Consider the following 21,055-nt stretch of genomic DNA (forward strand, 5'->3'; position numbering starts at 1 on the left):
CCATTGCTTTTTTACTATCAGCCTAAGGGATACTACAGTGAAAGGGCAAATACCATCTTTTTTTATTTTTTTAAAGATTTATTTATTTATTTGAAGGCAGAGAGAAGTACAGAGAGATAGATAGAGAGAGGAAGGGAGGGAGGGAGGGAGAGAGAGAGAGCTCTTCCATCCACTGGTTCCCTCCCCAGATAGCTGGAGCTGGGCCGATCCAAAGCCAGGAGCCAGGAGCTTCTTCGAGATCTCCCACGTAGGTGCAGAGGCCCAAGGACTTGGGCCATCTTTTGCTGCTTTCTCAGGCCATATCAGGGAACCTGGATTGGAAGAGGAGCAGCTGAGACTTGAATGCACATAGGATGCTCACAGTGCAGGTGGTGGCTTTACCTGCTATGCCACAGCCCTGGTCCCCAAATACTTTTTTTTTTTTTTTTAATTTGACAGGTAGAGATATAGATAGTGAGAAAGAGAGAGACAGAAAGGTCTTCCTTCCGTTGGTTCATCCCTCAAATGGCCGCTACAGCCAGCACTGCGTGAATCCGAAGCCAGGAGCCAGGTGCTTTGTCCTGATCTCCCATGTGGGTGCAGGAGCCCAAGCACCTGGGCCATCTTCCACTGCACTCCCAGGCCACAGCAGAGAGCTAGACTGGAAGAGAAGCAACTGGGACTAGAACCCAGTGCCCATATGGGATGCTGGTGCTGCAGGTGGAGGATTAATCAAGTGAGCCATGGCACCAGCCCCTCAAAATACCATTTTAATATCATGAATTTTTAAAAAAATTTATTTATTTATTTATTTGAAAGAGTTGCAGAGAGAGAGAGAGAGAGATCTTCAATCTGCTGGTTCACTCCCCATTGGCCGCAATGGCTAGAGGTGGGCTGATCTGAGGCCAGGAGCTTCTTTTGGGTCTCCTACCATGGATGCTGGTGCCCAAGGACTTGGGCCATCTTCTACTGCTTTCCCAGGCCATAGCAGAGAGCTGTATCAGAAGTGGAACAGCCAGGTCTCAAACCGGCACCCATATGGGATGCCGGCACTGCATACCAGGGCTTTAACCCATTGCACCACAGCACCAGCCCCTCTAGCTTCCCTGTAATGCACACCCTGGGTGGACAACAGGTGATGACTCAAATAGTTGAGTCCCTGCCAGCCATGTGGGAGACCTGGATTGAGGTCCTGGACCCTGGCTTCAGCTATTGTGGGTATTAGAGGAATGAACTGGCAGATGAGAACTCTGTCCATCTGTCTCTCCTTTTCTTTGACTCTCATGCTAACAAAGAAACAGTTTTGACATAGGGAATGCCTCTCTCTCGGATGAATAGACCATACTTTGGGAACTGCTATCCTAAACCTGCTTGATATAATAAACTTTTAACTCACTTTTAGTTACCTCACAGTCTTGAAGTGGCTTAATGATTTTTCATGAGACTAGTCTTTTAAATTGTTAACTGCATAATTTCTGTCTAATTAATATTAAGGAAATGTAGTCGCTGTGGAGGTGTATGTAAAACTTTTACTCTCTCTTGATATTGGTCCTTAAAGGAAACAGACTTCATAGAAAGTAGCTGCAAAGCCTGTGGCAGCACTGAGGATGGTAATAGTTGCGTAGAAGTAATTGTTACCAATGAAAATACATCATGTACCTGTCCCAGCAGTGGCAATCTTTTGGGGTCCCCTAAAATAAAGAAAGGTATGTAAATAATTTCTTAGTCCGTTCTCTTTTAAATCTAAGAACTTATAGGGATTCTGGAATCTATAATTTGAAAACTGCTTTGTAGCCCCCCAAATACTATGTAATTTAATCAGATGCTTAATGTATGTTCTTTGATTTATTATTTGACAGAAACAATAAACTATAAATCCCTAATATTTTTGTTGTTCAAATTACTTTCTACTCTGTCACTAATTTTGAAAATTTTCTGTGGTCTCCAGTTGGTTCACTCTTTGTCCTAATGTATCTGTTGGTATATTAATTTATACTCTTACCTGATTTATTCTCAGGCTTATCTCCACACTGTAATGGTAGTGATTGTGGATATTCATCTAGCATGGAAGGAAGTGAAACAGGTTCTCGAGAGGGTTCAGATGTTGCCTGCACTGAAGGCATTTGTAATCATGATGAACATGGTAGGTTCAGATTAAGTATCCCAGTGATTTCTGTTGTGTGGCTGATCTAAACATGTAGATAAGGATTATTGATTTCTGCAGGTGATGACTCCTGTGTCCATCACTGTGAAGACAAAGAGGATGACGGTGACAGTTGTGTTGAATGTTGGGCAAATTCTGAAGAGAACAACACAAAAGGAAAAAATAAAAAAAAGAAAAAGAAAAGCAAGATGTTGAAATGTGAGGAACATGTAAGTGTCCTAACTTGTGGTTTTAAACCTTTGCTCTTTATGTGAGGCCAGCCTGTTTTCCTTCAAGTGGCACATGTGTAGCTTAAGCTGCTAGGGTTTATTTTTTGGAATGAATAGTCTGTGTGGTTCCATTGGTTGCTTATCTTGTAATTGTGTGTGGGGTGGGAGGGACAGTGAAGAGGGAGAGGAAGAAGAAGAACAGTCCGTGTAAGTCAGAAATCCAGTTCTTTTCACAGTATTTTTAAATTTATTATGTAACTTTGGGAATTTGTTTAATCTTTTCCTGTTTGTAAACTGGGATAATAGTCCCTCCACGAGAGTGTGGAGATGCAGTCCGTTGGCATTGTAGGTTAGCATAGTGTCACGCATGTAGTGAGTGCCTAGGATGTCTCGGCTGCTGCTATTTAGTATTCCTTCTAAAGATTTCAAGTTGTGTTCTGTCAGAGCTTTCTTTAAAGAATAATCACATTTTCACTGGGAAATCTTTTGCTATGGTTTCAGATCCAAAAGCTTGGAAGCTGTATTACAGATCCTGGTAATCGAGAGAGCTCAGGAAATACTGTGCACACAGTGTTTCACCGTGACAAGACCAAAGATGCACATCCTGAAAGCTGCTGCAGCTCCGAAAAGGGTGGGCAGCCACTGCCTTGGTTTGAGCATAGGAAAAATGTACCCCAGTTTGCAGAACCTGCAGAAACGTCATTTGGTCCTGATTCTGGAAAAGGTGCCAAGAGTTTGGTTGAACTCCTTGTAAGTAGTCTTTGATGTCTTATTGTAGATAATTGTTTACACATAGAATAGAAGAGAATAAAAAGTGAAGTAGTATTTCATTATTTGGTGACTTCATTTCTGCCCTTCCATTCATGGTCCACTCAGAAGCAACTGCTGAGCACATTTCCCTGGCCTCTCTTGTTACCAAGACAGAAGAGACTAGTTGGGAGAAATGATAAGAGGTAGCATTATGTCTAGGAATCTGCTTCCTTGAAGCAAACTTGGCCTTTCTGAGTGGTGATTTATGGTAGTCACCCCTTGAGACCAGGAAAGAATATGGAATCTGAACTCTAGCCTGCTTTTCTAGGTTACTTCCTTTTAGTGTGGTATAGGATAAAGCACAACTGAGCTTGGAGAACCTTTTTTTTTTTAAATATTTATTTTATTTTAAAGAGTTACACAGAGAGAGGCGAGGCAGAGAGACAGAGAGAGGTTCACTCCCCAGTTGGCCGCAACGACTAGAGTTGCACTGATCCAAATCCAAGAGCCAGGAGCCTCCTCCAGGTCTCCCACGTGGATGCAGGGGCCCAAGGCCTTGAGCCATCTTCCACTGCTTTCCCAGGCCATAGCAGAGAGCTGGATCGGAAGTGGAACAGCCGGGACTCGAACAAGTGCCCATATGGGATGCCGGTGGTTCAGGCCAGGGCATTATCTGCTGCACCACAGCACCGGCCTCAAGAGAACCTTTTATAATGACTGCAATTCCTAGGATTTAAATGAATTATCTAAAGTAACACAGTGCGTAGTGTGTGTGTAGCCCTTGTAAGAAAGGGTAGAGAAAAAAGTGGTATTAGAGGTAAGTCTGCTTAAAATAGTAACCCATTATAACCATCGTTAATCAATCATGTTTTAAGGGCAAAGGTATGGGAATACTCTGCTAGGCTCAGGCTTCTAGCATAAATTCTAGATTCAGAGTTTCAAACCCAATTTGAGTTGAGCGTTACTTTCAGTACTTTGTAGATGAATGACATGATGCTTATTCAATTAAAGGCTTTTTGTGATTAAATTTAAACTGAAAAGCTCAAGTGCTTCACTTTTTAGCTGTCCTTCTCCCTAAGTATAGCATTTTTGCATTCTTAATTTAAGACTTAGTCTTAACTACTGTTACTTTAATTTGCAGGATGAATCTGAATGTACTTCAGATGAGGAAATCTTTATCTCACAAGATGAAATACAGTCATTTATGGCTAATAACCAGTCGTTCTACAGCAATAGAGAACAATACCGACAGCATCTGAAGGAGAAATTTAATAAATACTGCCGCTTAAATGATCACAAAAGGCCCATTTGTAGTGGCTGGTTGACAACGGCTGGAGCAAATTAAATAAATAAAATAGCTCTGTCTTTCATTGAAACACTCAAGATGACTACTGCGCCTTCTCTTTCAAAAAACTTAATTTAGTGACTTATGGCAAAATTTTATCTTAAATCAATGTGATTCTTTCTTGTTTTGGGAGACGGTGGAGGTATCCTCATTAGTTTGTTCTTTCTTCAGGCTTGTGTCTTTAGTTGCGTGGCTGCACAGGCCTGCCATATGATTTAAGCCATCTCTTTTCATTCAATGTTTCTCTTCCTGTGAGACTTACTAAAGCAACTTAGTGGCAAAAAGTAATGTTGTACTTATACTTCTGTACAGAAATGACAATGAGCTGAATATATGGTTTTACAAAGTAGACATCCACTTGAGAAATGTTTGGATGTAATGTTAAAGCGCAATGTGCAAAATTTAAAATAAAGAATATTTATTAATACTCATAGTAGAAGTTGGTGTACATGTTTAATATGTGGCAATACTTTAGTATTTGCCTTTTGTGGACTTGGTACTTACTTGACTGAAGTTGATGTTAAGGTAAAGAACAAATGAACATAGAGATGAAGATTGTTGAAGACAAAGTTCCCCCTTGATTAGAATCAACAACCAAGAGAAGTGGTTTCTGTTCTTTTGAAAGAATAAATTTGTTGGGGTATCTTTAAATACATGCTAGCATAATCTTTGTAATGGAACTTTAATTGCTTTTCTCTCTCTCTCTCTCTTTTTTTTTTTTTTTTGGACAGGCAGAGTTAAGACAGTGGGAGAGAGACAGACCGAGAGAAGGGTCTTCTTTCCGTTGGTTCACTCCCCAAATGGCCGCTACAGCTGGCATGCTGCAGCTGGCGCACTGCGCCGATCCAAAGCCAGGAGCCAGGTGCTTCCTCCTGGTCTCCCATGCGGGTGCAGGGCCCAAGCACTTGGGCCATCCTCCACTGCCTTCCCGGGCCACAGCAGAGAGCTGGCCTGGAAGAGGAGCAACTGGGACAGAATCCGGCGCCCCAACCGGGACTAGAACCCGGGGTGTTGGTGCTGCAGGTGGAGGATTAGCCAAGTGAGCCTAATCATGTACCGCAAAGCACCTATTAAATTTAGAGGTTCACATTGTCCTAGAGGAATGAAAACAACAGAATTTGAACCAAGGGTTGTCTGATAGGTAGTTACCCAGTGTATTTAGACTGCAGTCAGTAAGTTGCACTGAGAATTAACCACACTGCGGTCTGTGTAAGCACAGGTTCAGCCTTACCCTGTTTCCAGCAGTCAAGTCCTTATGGCCTGGTGGTTTACTGCTGTCACAAGCTCTTTGTGGGTACAGAAGGAGGGAGATTCCACTAGGAGAGGCTTGCTACCATTTACAAGGTTAAGTCAGTAAACATGTGCTTAGAGTTTTATGTTTGGTGACAGGTGGTGGGACAGGGAAGCCTCAGTGCAGTGGGGACAAAGTGAATTTCAAGAGCTTTCTACCATTTAATCAGATTTCAATTTTTTTAAAAATGTCTTACTTGAAAAGTCATAGAGGGAGCAACAGAGTGACATATTTAATCTACAGGTTGACTCCCTAAGTAGCTGAAATGGCCAGGGCTGGGTTGGACCAAAGCCATGAGCCAGGAGCTTCATTCTGGTCTCCAACGTGGGTGCACGCAGCCCAAGTACTTGGACTATCTTCCTGTGTATTAACAGGGAGCTGCTAGGTTAGAAGTGGAGCAGTTGGAACTCAAACTGGCACCCATATGGGACAATGACTTCGCAGATAGGTTGATTTTTTTTTTTTTTTTTTTTTAGATTTATGTATTTGAAAGTGTTAGAGAAGTAGAAACAGAGAGGTCTTCCATCTGCTGGTTCACTCACCAGAAGGCCGCAACGGCCGGAGCTGTGCTGATCCAAAACCAGGAGCCAGGAGCTTCCTCTGGGTCTCACGTGGCAGCCATAGCAGAGAGCTGGATTGGAAGAGGAGCAGCAAGACTAGAACCGGAGCCCATATGGGATGCCGGTGCTTCAGGCCAGGGCTTGAACCTGCTGAGCCACAGCGCCAGCCCCCTCCCTTTTTTTTAAGATTTATTTGAAAGGCAGAGAGAGAATCTTCCATCTGCTGGTTCACTACCCAAGTGGCTGCAATGGCTGGAGTCCACGTAGGTGTAGGACCATCCTCCACTGCTTTCCCAGGTACATTAGGAGGGAGCTGGATTGGAAGTGGAGCAGCCCATATAGGATGCAGGCGGCAGCTTTACCCACTATACCACGACACCAGTCGCATCTACTTTAAGATTTATTTGTTTACTTGAGAGAGTTACAGACAGAGACAGAAAGGGCTTCCATCCACTGGTTCGCTCCCTAAATGGCCACAACAATCGAAGCTGGGCTGATCTGAAGCCAGCAGCTTCTTCCAAATTCCAAGAACTTGGGCCATCTATTGCTCTCCCAGGCCATAGCTTCCACTGCCTTCCCGGGGCCACAGCAGAGAGCTGGCTTGGAAGAGGAGCTACCGGGACTAGAACCTAGGGTGCCAGTGCCACAGGCAGAGGATTAGCCAAGTGAGCCATGGTGCCAGCCTACTCCACTTATGATCCAGCTTCCTGCTCATGCTTGGGAGGCAGCAGGTGATGGCTCAAGTACTTGAGTCCCTGCCATCCTCACGGGAAACTGATGGAACTCCGGGTTCCTGGCTTCATCTTAGCCCAACTTCTGCCATTGTGGCCATTTGGGGAGTGAACCAGCAAATAGAAGATTCTATCTCTACACCCTACCCTTTCTCTGTAACTCTATTTATCTATTTGAAAGGCAGAGAGAGAGAGAGGTCTTCCATCCCCAAGTAGTTCACTCCTCAAATGGCCGCAATGGCCAGAGCTGCGCCGGTCAGGAGCCAGGAGCTTCTTCCTGGTCTCCCATGTGAATTCAGAGGCCCAAGGACTTGGGCCATCTTCTACAGCTTTCCCAGGCCATAGCAGAGAGCTGGATCCGAAGTGGAGCAGCCAGGATTTGAACCAGTGCCCATATGGGATGTTGGCACTTCCATGCAAGGCATTAACCCGCTGCGCCACAGTGCCAGCCCCTGCCATGAATTTTTTGAAGAACCCTCCTGTTAGTAAGTTTTCAGTACTGTGATAAACTATCTCAAGTGAGAGCAAAGTGAGCTGTACTTGAGTAAAACCCAAGAAGGGAGGGAGGAATGAAGACTCTTAGGAGCACATCCTTGGCCTGAGACTGGACCGTCCTGGGTCCGTGTTTCATCCTTCTGTCTAGTATCCTATCTTTCAAATGAAGGTACTGTTTCCGTCTCATAGGGTGGCTGTGCAGATTAGTTCATGTGGTTAAGGTGCTTAAAAGTGCCATACAGAGTAAGCAGTAAATGTTAGTTCTGCATATCCTGAGACAGCTGAGCCATTTTAGGGACAGAATTCCCCAATACACACGTTTCCGTTTTTAACTATTCGGTTCTTGTCGGCCACTCAGGCAAAAGGATCGGGTAGGGTAAGAGTCCTTTGCAAGGTCACCCAGCAACCATGGCATTCAGTCTTTCCTGGGCACCAGCTGGAGTCACCTTAATTCTCCTTAGTTAATTCCTCATCCCGACCTTAGGAGTCAGGAACAGAAGAGACGGCGTAGGAAGCCCGAGTGTGTGCGTGCCTAGGGGTGCAGCCAGCCCCCGCTAGGGCCGCAAGAGGAAGTGCTCACAGGAAAGCTGGACCGCAAACTGCCGGGACCGGTTTCCCCCGGGCCGGAAGGGGCGGGGCGCCGGCCTCGGGCGGGATGTGGCCGAGCGCCGAGGGCGGGAGGGCGGAGCTGCGGCCGGAGGCCGGCCAGCATGAAGGCGGAGCGGATCGCGGCTCGGAAGCGAGCAGGTTGGCGGCGACCAGGGAGCGGCCGAGCCTCGGTGACCCTGGGCGGAGCTCCGCGGTCCAAGTGCTCGGCTCGCCGAACGAGGTGGGCGGGCGGCTCGGGACCATGGCCAGGGCCGGCATGGAGAGGTGGCGTGACCGGCTGGCACTGGTGACCGGAGCCTCGGTGGGCATCGGCGCGGCAGTGGCCCGGGCCCTTGTCCAACAGGGCTTGAAGGTGGTGGGTTGTGCCCGCACCGTGGGCAACATCGAGGTAAGACCCGGCCTGGGAGCCGGGACGCCCCGTAGACGTTTCCGCGGGGTCCGGCCATGGGTGGTGGGGGAGGGGGTGGGTGGCCGGAGCCAGGCTGTGACCCTGCCTTCACTCGCTTGCCACCCCAGGGCCAGCTGCGACGGGCTCATGGCAAGGAGGGAAGGATGTCTAGCAGGGAAAAGGCCTCTTGGATTCCATAGGGCAAGCCTTCTGCGTTCGCAGTCTGCCCCTACTGCTGGGTACCTGATTCCTGACCCCTGACCCCTGGCGCACCCCCACCCCCACCCCCGTGCTTCTGCCCGGGATATTGGCCTGAGGAGACCACGGCCTTGCTAGGCAGCAGGGGAGCAGGGAAGAAAGCTCTCCGTCCTCAGTGGCTGTGGTCACTGGATTGCTCGTCCCAGGAGCTCCCCCAACACCAGATGAGCAGGAGCTGAGGTTTTGAGTTTTGAGTTTGGACCCAGGTTGGAGTGGGGCTGGAGCTTTTCTCAGGTCCCCTCTCCAAATTCCCGTGTCAGAGGGCTAACCAGTGGGCCTAAGGGATATGTGGAATATTCATTGGCAGACCTTTCTCAAATTCATTTACTTAAAGTGACTTCATTTTATGACATTTCACTTTAAAAAAAATATTTATTTTATTTAAAAGCAGAGTTATAGAGAGGCAGAGGCAGAGAGAAAGAGGGAGGTCTTCATCCGCTGGCGCACTCCCCAAATGGCCGCAAAGGCCAGAGCTGAGCTGATCCAAAGCCAGGAGCCAGAGGCTTCCTCCTGGTCTCCCACGAAGGTGCAGGGGCCCAAGGATTTGGGCCATCTTCTGCTGCTTTCCCAGGCCACAACAGAGAGTCGGATCAGAAGTGGAGCAGCTGGGATATGAACCAGTGCCCATATGGGATGCCAGCACTGCAGGCTGGGGCTTTACCCGCTATGCCACAGAGCCAGCCCCTCAAATTCACTTTCCCAGGTGGCACTGGGTAGGCGAAATAGGACATTGAACATGTAAGCCTGAGGGAACAAAGCGGTGGACCCGGGACTCTTGGTTTTTTTCCTTCACATGGGGTTGGGGGCCCCTAGGATGATAAGCAACAAGAGCTCAGAGAAAAATGACATGAAATGGGCTCTTTTGGAGCAAAGAGGAAAGAGAGGAGAGAAATCTCTGTCCTAAGTTTGGGTTTGCCCTGAGGGTTCAGGCCAGTGCTTAGCTGCAGGGCTGTGTCTCTGCCACAGCTCAAAGTCCCCAGGCAGGAAAAGGGTGAGGACGCCTTGCGTGGGGGCAGGAAGGAGGACTGTCCCCTCCCATGCTGCTGGCCAAAGGTACGCTTTATAACCTCCCAGATAATCCCAAGGTCACCTGGCTCCACCAGTGCCCCACTCTGCCGCTCCCGTCTCGTATTCTAGGAGCTCAGCTCTCAGCCCCAGCCTTGGAGCCTAGAGGATCAGACCTGGGATAGGATCGCGGGGTTCCCCAGTTGTGAAGCCACTCTTGCCTTCTCTTCCTACCTCCCGACCCCCAGCTGGCTGGGAGCCCTGATCACTCCGCCCCATGACTCCACGGCTGGAGGGAGAATGTCTCTGACGTAGGGCCCGTGAGGCGGGGGGCGATGGGTCAGGTGGCACAGGGGACAGTAAGAAGGCAGAGAGAGGGCAGATGGTGTTCTTGGCCCCAGAGGTGGTTGTGAGGAGTTACAATGAGGTGAAGCGGGGTCTCTGAGCTTATGGATGGATGGAGTTAAAGCAGAGAGAGCGCTCCTAGGTCACCTCTCCTCCTAGCTTGGTTTGGGAGCTGGAAGGGGCTGTGCCTGGGGCGGCTGGCCAAGCTGGCCTCCCTCTAGGGCACCAGGCACTACCCGCTCCCACACTGTACCCCTCCCCTTCGTGGGCCCGAGTGCCCAGTCACTGGACTCCTAGGCCAGCCAGCCTGTTTTCTTCCCGCTGCTGAATGCCAGCTCCCCCCATGGCCATCTGTCAGGGCTTCTGCTCTCAGGCTCCTCCATGCACCCCAGGCCCTGGACATGCGCACGGGCAGCTCCATGGCACCTGCCACTTGTTCTGCATCTCCAGAAGACCTTGGGGTAGAGGGTGGTGTGCCAGGGCTTAAAGGGAGAAAGGTCAGGGCAGGGGCAGGGAGTCCGGAGGCTGGCGGCCAGCCGGCGGGAGGGGACACTGGGTGTAGCCTGGGAGGGAGGGCAGCGGTTCAGAGGTGAGCCCTTCTGGGAAGGATTGGCTGACCTGGCACAGGTCGGGGAAGCATGAGATCAGGTGGCAGGTGCCTCCTTCCCCGTGGGCAGAGGAGGTGCTTGTGCCGTGGGAGAGGCAGCAGAGGGCTGTGTGCCTATAGCAAGGCCAGGCTGCTTCTGAGAACTGAGGCCTCGCGTCCCTCCGCCGGGTCGCCGCGAGCGCTCACCTTTCCCCTCCTGTACTCTGGGCCAGCTCTCCTGGCCTGGACTTTGACCAAACAGGACAAGTGCTGTGTGGCTGCAAGGCAGCTGCTAGGAGTGGGGGAGGGCGGGGAGGTGTGGGAGAGAGCAGCTCACCCAGTTAGACCCCTGTTGGGTTTCACAGGAGCTGGCCGCTGAATGCAAAAGTGCAGGCTATCCCGGGACGCTGGTCCCCTTCCGATGTGACCTGTCCAATGAGGAGGACATCCTGTCCATGTTCTCGGCGATCCGCTCTCAGCACGGCGGGGTGGACATCTGCATCAACAACGCCGGCTTCGCCCGGCCGGACACGCTGCTGGACGGCAGCACCAGCGGCTGGAAGGACATGTTCAATGTAAGGGCTCCAGGCCCGGGCCCGGGGTGGGGAGGAGGACCCCGGGCCGTCCTGGCTGCTCCTGCCGCTTGCCCCGAATGGCCTCTTTCTTCAGCTGCTCCCCTCCTGGGAGTAGTTCTTACAGTCTAGGCCAGTTTCCTTGTGTGTGGAGAAGGCTCCATGCGGGAGAGAGTGCTGTTTCTTGAGTATCCCCACGTGCCAGCGTTGTGGGTATTTGAGAACAAGCTTTATGGGAAGACCAGAAACAGAGCAGCACCGGCATCTGTGGCTTCGGGCAGCTTAGCCGTCATCGTAACTTATTTGGGATGAACACACCTATGTCATCTATATCTGGGATCACAAACTCCAGTGTGCCGTGAGGTCAGGCAGGTCCCTGATGGCAGAAGGTCCGTAGGGTGTGGGCGAGCACACAGTCCCCGCGTGAGGCTAGGACAGCCGCTCCACGGCAGTGCGGCCAGGCAGATCGTAACATTGCTTTGAGAGGAGTGGACCATTGTATTTTTATGACACCGCACCTCTCCCATTCACTACAATGATATTTCCAGAAGGCCTGTATTTTTAAATGAAGGAAACTCTTTAGTGCATGTTGGAAAGGTATTAAAATGCTTAGAATTCGTGTCCAGGCAGGCACAGCCTCTAGGATGCAGGTTTTTAGCTGCCTGTGGTCAGTGATACTAGGGCAGAAAGTGTTCTGAGAACTTGACACCAGGCCTCTTTTTTTTTTTTTTTTTTGACAGGCAGAGTGGATAGTGAAAGAGACAGAGAGAACGGTCTTCCTTTTTCCGTTGGTTCACTCCCCAATGGCCACTGTGGCCGGCGCACTGCGCTGATCCGAATCCAGGAGCCAGGTGCTCCTCCTGGTCTCTCATGCGGGTGCAGGGACCCAAGCACTTGGGCCATCCTCCACTGCACTCCCTGGCCACAGCAGAGAGCTGGCCTGGAAGAGGGGCAACCGGGACAGAATCCGGCGCCCCGACCGGGACTAGAACCCGGTGTGCCGGCACTGCAGGCGGAGGATTAGCCTAGTGAGCCGCAGCGCCGGCCTGGCCAGGCCTCTTTTCTCCTAGAATCCTCTTCACCTGATAGATGCTGGGGCCTGGAAGTGCAGCCCTCTTCTGGGAGGACCTCTGGGGAATGGCAGTCCTAGTCCTTACTTGTAGCAGGAGCATCTGTAACCTGGGTCGCCTCTGGCCGTGTGTGCCAGCATGAATACTACCTGAGGCTCTTAGGATCCTCTTAGAAGCCCCACCCCAGCCCCAGCCTCTAGACCCCGGAGACTCCCCGATATGGTCCCAAGGCATTCATTTATCCTCCCACTGCCCCCAGAAATGAGTTTGCTGCCCTGCGAGCCCACACTGCTAAGAGGATAAGTAACTGGGCTGAACACCTCCCCTGTCCCAGTGCCCGTCTCTTCCGTTGACACTGAGGGTGACCTGTTCCTCACACGCCGCTCTGACACCTGATAAAGGGGCGCCTCTACTCCCCAGCCAGCCCCCTGTCTTCCCGGGAGGAGAGACCCAAGGCCCCGCTGACAGCTTTATCTCTGCCTGTCCTCGTGGGTGAGGCCAGAGGGTGGGGCCGGCCAGGCAGCATCCAGCAGGCACTTGTGCAGGCCTCCATTCCAGCCCGGGCGGGACCGGGTCACCTCTGCCAGCAGGGGTGAGAGCAGCTCGTCACCCCACCTCCTGAAGAGTCTGTGCCTCGTGACATGGGCGGAACGCGGGCTCACAGAGCGCTGGGCCTGCTCTCCCCGGCTTATAGTCACGAGGAGGGTGGGGTGGGAGCGGAAGCGATGGAAAGGGCCGGGGTCTGCGCCTGCACAGGGAGACTTCTCGGCCACCGTAGGCAAGCTTTTGGCTTTTGAGGAAGGAGCGGGGCCAGGCCGCTGTCCCTCAGAAGCGAAGAGTAGGGGTTTGGGGAAGGGACTGAGTTGACTCCCTGAGGCACAGGAGCCAGCCCGGAGTGTCCTGGGTCCAGGAAGCCTGGGGCATCAGCCAGGAGAGGAGCTGCTGCTGCCGGGGGCGGGGGCGGGGCTGTCATCAGTCTCTGGGACGGCCCCACCACCTCTCCCTGCTGCTGTGGCCCTGGGCTGGAGACGCCCCTCTGCCCTCCCTGGCCTGTAGGTCAATGTGCTGGCCCTCAGCATCTGCACCCGGGAAGCCTACCAGTCCATGAAGGAGCGCGGCGTGGACGACGGCCACATCATTAACATCAACAGGTGAGCGCTCGCCAGCCTGGGTCACCGCTGCTGCTCGCCTGGGAGCCAACACCCACGTGGAAATGTCACGGCGAGGGAAGGCACGACGTGGTCATGCGCTATCCCCTGGCTCGCTGGGGGAGGCAGCTCGGCCTTCCCTCTGAGTGTGGCCTGCTGGTTGTCCCGGGGCGGAGCAGCTCCGCTCTGCAGGCCCTGGCTGAGCTCTGGCCGTGGCCTGGAGAAAGGCTGTGTTGCCTCTGCCATCGGGGGCTCAGAGGGAGGGCGGACAGGGCCTGTGCCTGAGCCACATCAGTGAGCACCCAGATGAGGCTGAGGGATTCTGGCTTCCTGCATTCTGTGGTCAGTACAGGATGACTTCCGGGAGGAGGAGGTTGTCGGGAGCTGCATGAATAATGAGCTAGAGCAGTGGGCTGGAGCTGGCACCAGAGGTGCCCTCTAGATGGCTTCCCTGTCGGCGTCTGGCTGATGGACTTGGCTGCAGGGGGACAGCAGGGGCACTGCGGTCTCCCTGGGGCTTCACTTGGCTTTCCCCTCCCCTCCTTCTACCCAGCATGTCTGGCCACCGAGTGGTACCCCAGTCCACGGGGCACTTCTATAGTGCCACCAAGTACGCCGTCACCGCGCTGACAGAAGGACTGAGGCAAGAGCTGCGGGAGGCCCAGACCCACATCCGTGCCACGGTGAGGGTGTGGCCTAGCCCTGGTGGGGATGGGTGGGCAGAGACGCCCGCCCCACCCCATGCCCAGGGTGCACCGCTTCCAGCCCCTGGAAGCAGACAAGTGCGGAGCTCCTGGGCTCTGCGCTCCTCGAGTGTCCTCATGTCACTCACTCAGGAGCCAGCGGGTGGGGGGCTGGCTTGAGGGGAACATGGTGGGAGGAGCCTAGCAGAAGCAGGGGACCGGAACATCAGGTGCACAGCGGCCGGACACCAGGCCCCTTGAAGACCGCATGACCTTGGGCAAGTCCCGAACCTCTCCGAGCCTTCGTCTTCTCATTTGTCAAATGGAACTGCTCTATTTAGTGGGGACACGATTCTGTAAAACATTGACTTGCCACATAGGATGGGCACAGCTAGCGCACATCACGGTCACTGTTGGCGGCAGTGGCGGGGCACTGGGCCAGCCTGTGGTCTCCTGCTTTCCCCCACTCTCCCTGTGGCCCGGCCAAGCTCCGTCCTGAGCAGCCCTCTCTGCTGGCCCAGTGTATCTCTCCAGGCTTGGTGGAGACACAGTTCGCCTTCAGACTCTACGACAAGGACCCTGAGAAAGCAGCTGCCACCTATGAGCAAATCAAGGTGGGGCCCTGCTCGGTCCCTAAGTGAAGGCAGAGGGAATCCTCCTAGCCAGCTTGTCACCCTTCCCTGAGGGCCGGAGCGGGAGCGAGTGTCGGGAGGAACCCTGGTGGTGGAGGGGAACGGGGCGGGGGTGGTGGGGTGGGGTCCACTCTGTCCTTGTCTCAACCCCCCTCCCCCCCCCCCCCCCGGTGCTCTCAGTGTCTCAAAGCCGAGGATGTGGCCGAGGCTGTCATCTACGTCCTCAGCACCCCTCCGCATGTCCAGGTGAGTGTCTTCGGGTGTCCGCACCTTGGAGGAGCCCAGGCGTCCCCGGAGGAGGGGAGCCGGGAGGTCGGACGGGCGCGGGGAGAGTGTCTGGGCTGCCCCCCGCCTGTGCCTTCCACAGATCGGAGACATCCAGATGAGACCCACGGAGCAGATGTCCTAGAGCCCGCAGGGAGCTCCTCCCTCCCCACCCCGCGAGGCTTGGCTCCTGCCTCTGGATTTCAGATTCTGATTGCTGCACCCTGGGTCCCGTTCCTGCCCCCACTCCCCCAAGGGCTAGAACATTTGTTGGAGGTTTTTGTATCACTTTGTCAAATTGTTTCCATAGCAAAGGTGATGGGCTGGGGCGGGGAGGTGGTGCCCAGGTCATTTCTCTGTCGGGCTTGTCGGGCTTGTTGGGCTTGTTCTCGCCCCTCGCCCCTCACCTTGGCTCCTTCGCCTTTGCTGTCCTCAGTCTCTTCCCTTTGATCTGGGAACGGGGCTGTGGCCCAAAGCGGGACTGCTCCTGTCTTCTTGTCCGCCAGCCCCTGGCCCTCAGGGTGCTGGTGGTGGAGGGAGGCCCTCACTTTCTATCTGAGTGGTTATCCTGGGCCCCAGGCTTCCTCCTCTCCCTGCCCCCGCTCTCCCTCCAGTGTTGGCATCTGGGCTGCTGCTGGGGTCATCACCACCTCTGCCTGTGGCAGCAGTGTCAGGCCCAGCTCCCAGAGGATCTCACTGTGATCATTAAAGAAAAATCACACCAACCAGCCTCGGCTTCAGAAGTGTGTCTCCGTTCTGCGGCTCTGTGGTTAAGGAAGGTCCTGCCTTCCCCCTGAGTGTGGATGGTCTCAGGTGGGCTCAAGATTGGGGGGGAGGGTGTTCCTGCTGCATCTTCACAATGGGCAGGAATTTGCCAAAGACACAGAGAAGGCAGCCGGGTGTGCAAGGCTGGAGGCAGAAGAGCACCAGCACTGTGCAGACACAGGAGTAGGTGCAGTACGGGGCGGGCTGGAAAGGGTGGCTCCTGTCTGGATCCCTGGGGGTAGGCCAAGGGCACCAGCTAGCTTGTCAGCAGGCAGTCACAGGCCCAGAGCTGCCACGCTGGAAGACAATCAGTGGCCAAGGAACAGGAGGTGTGACAAAAAGCCTGGGGGAAGCCACCAGCCCCTGAAGCGGGGAGGGAGGCGCCGAGACTGGCTCCGTCGAACGGGACGATCATCTCATCCTCTTGAGGTGTCTCTTGCTGGTGTGTGGTAAATGCAGCCCCCGGCCCCCTCGCCCCAAACCTCCTGGGACCTCGAAGGTCACAGCAGAGTGAGCCACACCTTGGAGCGCCGCTCAGCCAGCCCCGCAGAGGGCGCTGTGGGGACGCCCTGGGGGCCGGGCATGCGCGAGACGCCGCCAGGCCGGGGGCGGGGCCGCCCGAACGCGGAAGCTCGGGAGGCATGGAGCCGGGCTTGTGGCTCTGCGGAGCGGCTCTGGGTAGTCTCGGAGCTGGGTTCCGGCTGGGGCAGCCGTCGCCTCCCCTGCTTCCCAGTGCCCAAGAGTGAGCCCCAGGGAGCGGGTAACCGCAGCGGGGCCATGGGATTGCTCCCGGCCGTCCGGGGCGCGACCCGGGGCTGCTCTGGTCGCCTCGTGACCCGCGCTGTCTCCCAGGAGGCGCGGCGTGGGGTGCGGCCGGGTGGGGAGGAGCTCGGCCGCCTGCGGCTGGATGACCTGGCGCCGGCTCCGCGGCTAGAGCTGCTGTTTGGCCTGTCCCCGTGTCTCCTGGCCCTGCGGGCCGCCCGCCGCCGCGTGGCGCGGCTTCTGCTCCAGGCCGGGAGGGCCGGGCTGCAGGGGGAGCGCGCGGAGCTGCTCCGGGCAGCCGAGGCGCGGGGCATCCCGGTTCTGCGGCCCAGACGGCAAAAGCTGGACGCCCTGTGCCGCCAGCAGGTCCACCAGGGCGTCTGCATGGAGGTGAGCCCTCTGCAGCCCCAGCCCTGGACTGAGACCATGGGGGCGGGCCCAGGTGCCGACCCCCAGCAGCTGTGGCTCGTTCTCGACGGGCTCCAGGATCCCCGGAATCTTGGGGCCGTGCTGCGCTCCGCTCACTTCCTTGGAGTGGATAAGGTCATCACCAGCCGGAGAAGCAGGCACGATGTCCCTTACTCCCCGTGTGCAGTGGGAAGCGCCCGGGACGGGAAGGGCGCCGGCCCGAGACTGCCCAGCCTAATGCGGGGATTGGGGCACCTTGCAGCTGCCCGCTCACCCCGGTAGTCAGCAAGGCCAGCGCAGGGGCAATGGAGGTGATGGACGTGTTCTCTACGGATGACCTGGCCGGTTTTCTACAGGTAATGGCGAGAGGGGAAGGTGTGGAAGTGAGGCCAGCCGAGCCTCTTCCAGGGCGTTCTGCCAGCAGATAACGGGGGAAGGGACAGAGCAGGGGACCTGTTGGCTTTGCTTGCTAAGGCCTCGTAGTCCCCTTTCGGAAGGGAAGCGTCCCGGAGTATTTCAGGCACAGAGCGAGCCCTGTCTGAAGGTGGGGGCTTGGCGCGTTATTGCCTCCTGCACTGCTTCCCTAGGCTTACAGCTCTGCCTCCTCTGTAAGCCTACTGCGGCGTCTCATCCCCTACCTAGCAGATCTTAGCAAGTGCTTGTTATTCAGCCGTGGGCAGCAAGTGGACAGGAAGGCTGGGCCCCTGGAGTAGGGGCACTACCCGAAAGGATCTGTGAACAAAGGGAGCTTTAGCCTTTGATACCCAGGAAGGGACCACATCTAAAGAAACTCTTGGCCGTGGTGTGTGTGTGTGGAGGGGGGGTGTCCGTGCACCTGTCTTTAGCTGTACTTCTCTGGCTGGGCACCAGGGGGCAGTATTGCTCCACACTTGGCAGCCCCTCTGGCGAGCTTGGCGTGTGTGTGTGTGTGTGTGTGTGTGTGTGTGTGTGGCACAAGGGTGTTCAATAACTAACCGCATACGTAATTTAAGATTTTCTGGTAACTATGTTGAAAAATAAAAAAAGGTGAAAATAATCTTATAATGTGTTTCTTCCAGAATTATCCAGCATTAAAATTAATATCCATCCAGTATTAGATTATAATTTTAACGTATAATCATTGTAAATATTATTAGAGTACTTTGTAGTTATATGTATCAAATTCAACATGCAGCACATGTCAGTTTGGACTAGCCACGTTGCAGGTGCCTCATCACCACGTGTAGCTCGAGGCTGCTTAATGCAGAACCGCGAGTGTGTCTGGAGGCGTCTCCTGGCTTTACCTTCTTATAGGAGCCTCCTTTGGAGGAGCTCTGGCCAAGCCTGGTCGGAAGCGGTGTTCGCTGGCCTCACTTCCAGCCCCTGAACAAGTAGCCCCTGAAAAGACGGGAGACACTTGGCAGAGCCCTCCTGTGAGCCCCAGACGGCACCCCGACCTCTTCCTGCCAGCATCCGGGCCAGGACTCGGTCCGCCCTCCCGCTGCTGGGGAAGACCTGCTCGGAGGGGCCGGAGGGGCCGGTGCTGGCCCCGCTGCTGTCAGGGTCCGCCCCTGTCGCAGCCGCCCTCTCTCTCAGTGGCCGGCAGGCATACGTGCCCCCCCATCACATACTGAGCCCAAGCCTTGTCCAGGTCCCCAGTGCCCCCCTTGTTGCTACAGCCAAGTGTGCCTTCTCGGTCCTCTCTGACTCGCGCTGTCCACAGTGTCTGCACAGATGACCGTGCCTCCCTCCTTGAAACGCTGGTCACCTGGGCTTCCGCCTGCCTTGCTCTGCACTCCCTTGGAGTTGCCTTCGGTGGTTCCTCCTGAACCCCTTGACCGCCAAACATCAGCGGGCCCCAGGTCTCAGCCCTTCGACGTCTGGACAGACTCATTTCTGGGAGTGTCCACTCGTCTGAAGACACGAAACGTCGCCTGTCTTCCGCTACCGCCCACGTGCACCTCCCAGCCTGGGTCGCTCATCCAGTGGCCTGCCCCACCCCCCAGCTCGCCCTTTGCCGTCTCATGGGCGTTTCAGACTTGACGTTTCCTGAGCACTGGTTCTTCCTGGGCCCCAGCTGCCTCAGTCAGTGGTGGCTCCCTCCCTGCAGTCGTTTGGGCCAGACCTTGGCTTTGTCCGCGGCCCTCCCTGCTCTCACACCCATGCCCTTTCAGCTTTACCTGGAGCTTAGGCCCTTATTCCCACCATCCATACTGCTACCGGTCTGGCCCAAGCCCCTGGCACCTCCTCACTGGCGGCCTCCTGCTGTGGGCTCCCGGCACGGCCAGCAGAGAGAGACTTACTGAACAAAGCTGGACCTGCTTGGAGCCTTTCAAAGCTTCTGCATCGCCCACCCCATTGCTTTGCCCCTGCCACTGGTGCCCTGACTCTGCCTCGGACGGGCCTTGGTGCCTGCTGGCCTCTGGAATGTCTCTCGTGCCTCTGGTATCTGGAATGTTCTCCCCCGGGATGTGTTGCCGTCACATCTGCATCCAAGTGTCCCTTCATTGAGGTCTCCCCCAGCCACTCTTCCGTGGGCTGGAGTTTTGCTTAGTTCACTGGCTTATCTCCAGGGCCCAGAGCAGAGCCCGGCCTGACCCGGATCTTGGGGTCTTGGCTGACCTCAACGGATGGGCCAGGAGTGAAGGGAAGGCCGGGCTGCCCCCGGCCCTGGCTCGGGGGAAGATTTGGTGAGCTGGAACGTGCCTCCTTGCCCCCTGCAGGCCAGAGCACGGCAGGGCTGGCTCGTGGCCGGCGCCGTGGGCCCCCCAGGGCCTGAGACTGCCCAGTCGTCCGAGGTCCCCGTCACCAGTTGCCTGGACTTCCTGTGGGACCGGCCGACTCTGCTTGTGCTGGGTAGGTGGATGTCCCCACCTTTCTGTGCTCAACATCTGGGTAGCCAGCCGGGGCACCCTCACCCTCTGCCCTGTGCCCTGCAGGGAACGAGGGCTCTGGTCTGTCCCAGGAGGTGCAGGCCTCCTGCCGCCGCCTCCTCACCATCCTGCCCGGACGCCAGCTACCCCCCGGACTGGAGTCGTTGAATGTCTCCGTGGCTGCAGGTGAGCCTGCCTCCCTTCCCGCTGCGCGCCCCGCCCACCACACAGGTGCAGCTCCTCTCCTGTCCCGGAGAATGCATTGTTTCAAGGCTGAATGAGGGGAGGGGGTGCTGCGTGCTCCCTCCTCTCCCGCCCTCTCTTCCCCTTGGCCTGCAGGGATTCTTCTCCACGCCATCTGCAGCCAGAGGAAGGCCCTCCCCGCAGACGGGGACGGAGGGCGGCTTCTCCAAGACCCCACAGGACCTCTCAGCCCCGGCCCCGGGGCGGCCCCCGGCTCAGGAAACCAAGATGGCGGCTGACATGGACGGTCCGAGACGTGCGTGTGTCCGAGTCGGCACGTACACCCGCGGCCTCCAGGGGCCGAGTCTCGGCCTGTCCCACGCCTGGATGTTGACCCATCGTCTCCGGGGCAGGGCGCCTCGAGAGGAAGTTCAGACTCCTGCTTCGCTGTTGGACTTGCAGTTGCGGGTGGCATTTCGCTCATTTCCAGCTCTGCCCAGGACGGGGTGGGGTGAGTGTCCTCCCTGCCTGGACGTCAGGGGAGCGGGCGGCCCAGTGCAGGGGTCGGATTCCCCGCCAAGTGGCGAATGCGTGGGCCTACCGGGGGGCCTTGGCTGCACCTACCTCACAGGGCTGTTGTGAGGAGCCAATAAAACATGGCCTGGTATCCAGTGGGCAGCTCTGCAAATGGGAGCGTCTGTCCGGTTCGCCCATTAGGTGGCAGCCTCGCTCTGTGGCCCGCAGTCTTCCCGAAACCTCAGGCCAAGGCGGCCTCAGGTGGGGGTGGGGCGTGTAAGAGGCGAACGTGTGGGCCATTCCGTCCTAGTGGAAGGAGCCAGCCCACAGCCAGAGCCCTGCCCTTGGAGGCCCTGAGGACTGGATTGCTGGCTGTCTTGTACCCAGACAGGGTGGTCCCCCTCCCGGGTCAGCAGGGCTGCCGGGCGGGCCAGCACCAACCCCAGAGAGTGTGAAGTGATAGGTCTGGGTGACACCTGGGCATC

General features: G+C 55.4%; 3 protein-coding genes and 1 long non-coding RNA gene across 34 annotated transcripts in view; 3 read left to right on the top strand and 1 right to left on the bottom strand.

Moving 5' to 3' along the window:
• The window catches only part of GGNBP2 (gametogenetin binding protein 2), a 42,097-nt gene extending 37,219 nt beyond the window's left edge, over positions 1-4,878 (top strand). For 23 of the 29 annotated variants that reach the window (XM_051824691.2, XM_051824692.2, XM_051824689.2 and 20 more), the window contains 5 exons: positions 1,538-1,685; positions 1,997-2,122; positions 2,204-2,352; positions 2,854-3,102; positions 4,244-4,878. In XM_051824691.2, coding sequence (XP_051680651.1) covers positions 1,538-1,685; positions 1,997-2,122; positions 2,204-2,352; positions 2,854-3,102; positions 4,244-4,447 — 876 coding nt within the window. In that variant the 3' untranslated portion in view covers positions 4,448-4,878. The remainder of the gene's footprint in view (positions 1-1,537; positions 1,686-1,996; positions 2,123-2,203; positions 2,353-2,853; positions 3,103-4,243) is intronic. The other 6 variants (XM_051824695.2, XM_070061017.1, XM_070061029.1 and 3 more) reach the window with 1 other exon arrangement.
• Positions 58-8,166, bottom strand: LOC127484373 (uncharacterized). Of its 3 annotated transcripts, none has more exons than XR_011383559.1 (3): positions 7,971-8,155; positions 6,281-6,369; positions 58-311 (listed from the first exon to the last, which is right to left on the bottom strand). It is a non-coding gene; the product is annotated as an uncharacterized lncRNA (long non-coding RNA). The 3 variants fall into 3 exon arrangements; XR_007911282.2 differs by lacking the exon at positions 58-311 and adding an exon at positions 3,484-3,828 and having other exon boundaries at positions 7,971-8,166; XR_011383560.1 differs by lacking the exon at positions 58-311 and adding an exon at positions 3,484-3,828 and having other exon boundaries at positions 7,843-8,144.
• DHRS11 (dehydrogenase/reductase 11) lies at positions 8,058-15,812 on the top strand. The gene is made up of 7 exons (XM_008271169.4): positions 8,058-8,521; positions 11,081-11,290; positions 13,414-13,508; positions 14,059-14,188; positions 14,710-14,802; positions 15,001-15,066; positions 15,188-15,812. Exons 1-7 carry the CDS (start codon positions 8,180-8,182, stop codon positions 15,227-15,229), a joined length of 978 nt encoding a protein of 325 aa, XP_008269391.4. The 5' UTR covers positions 8,058-8,179; the 3' UTR covers positions 15,230-15,812.
• Positions 15,813-16,256: 444 nt separating this feature from the next.
• On the top strand, positions 16,257-20,742 carry MRM1 (mitochondrial rRNA methyltransferase 1). The gene is made up of 5 exons (XM_002719251.5): positions 16,257-17,177; positions 17,282-17,375; positions 19,722-19,854; positions 19,938-20,057; positions 20,211-20,742. The coding sequence occupies exons 1-5, from the start codon at positions 16,303-16,305 to the stop codon at positions 20,351-20,353; spliced, it is 1,365 nt and encodes a 454-aa protein (XP_002719297.5). The 5' UTR covers positions 16,257-16,302; the 3' UTR covers positions 20,354-20,742.
• The last annotated feature ends 313 nt before the right edge of the window (positions 20,743-21,055 follow it).

The sequence above is a fragment of the Oryctolagus cuniculus genome, chromosome 17 (assembly GCF_964237555.1).
Source record: "Oryctolagus cuniculus chromosome 17, mOryCun1.1, whole genome shotgun sequence".
Taxonomy (NCBI): domain Eukaryota; kingdom Metazoa; phylum Chordata; class Mammalia; order Lagomorpha; family Leporidae; genus Oryctolagus; species Oryctolagus cuniculus.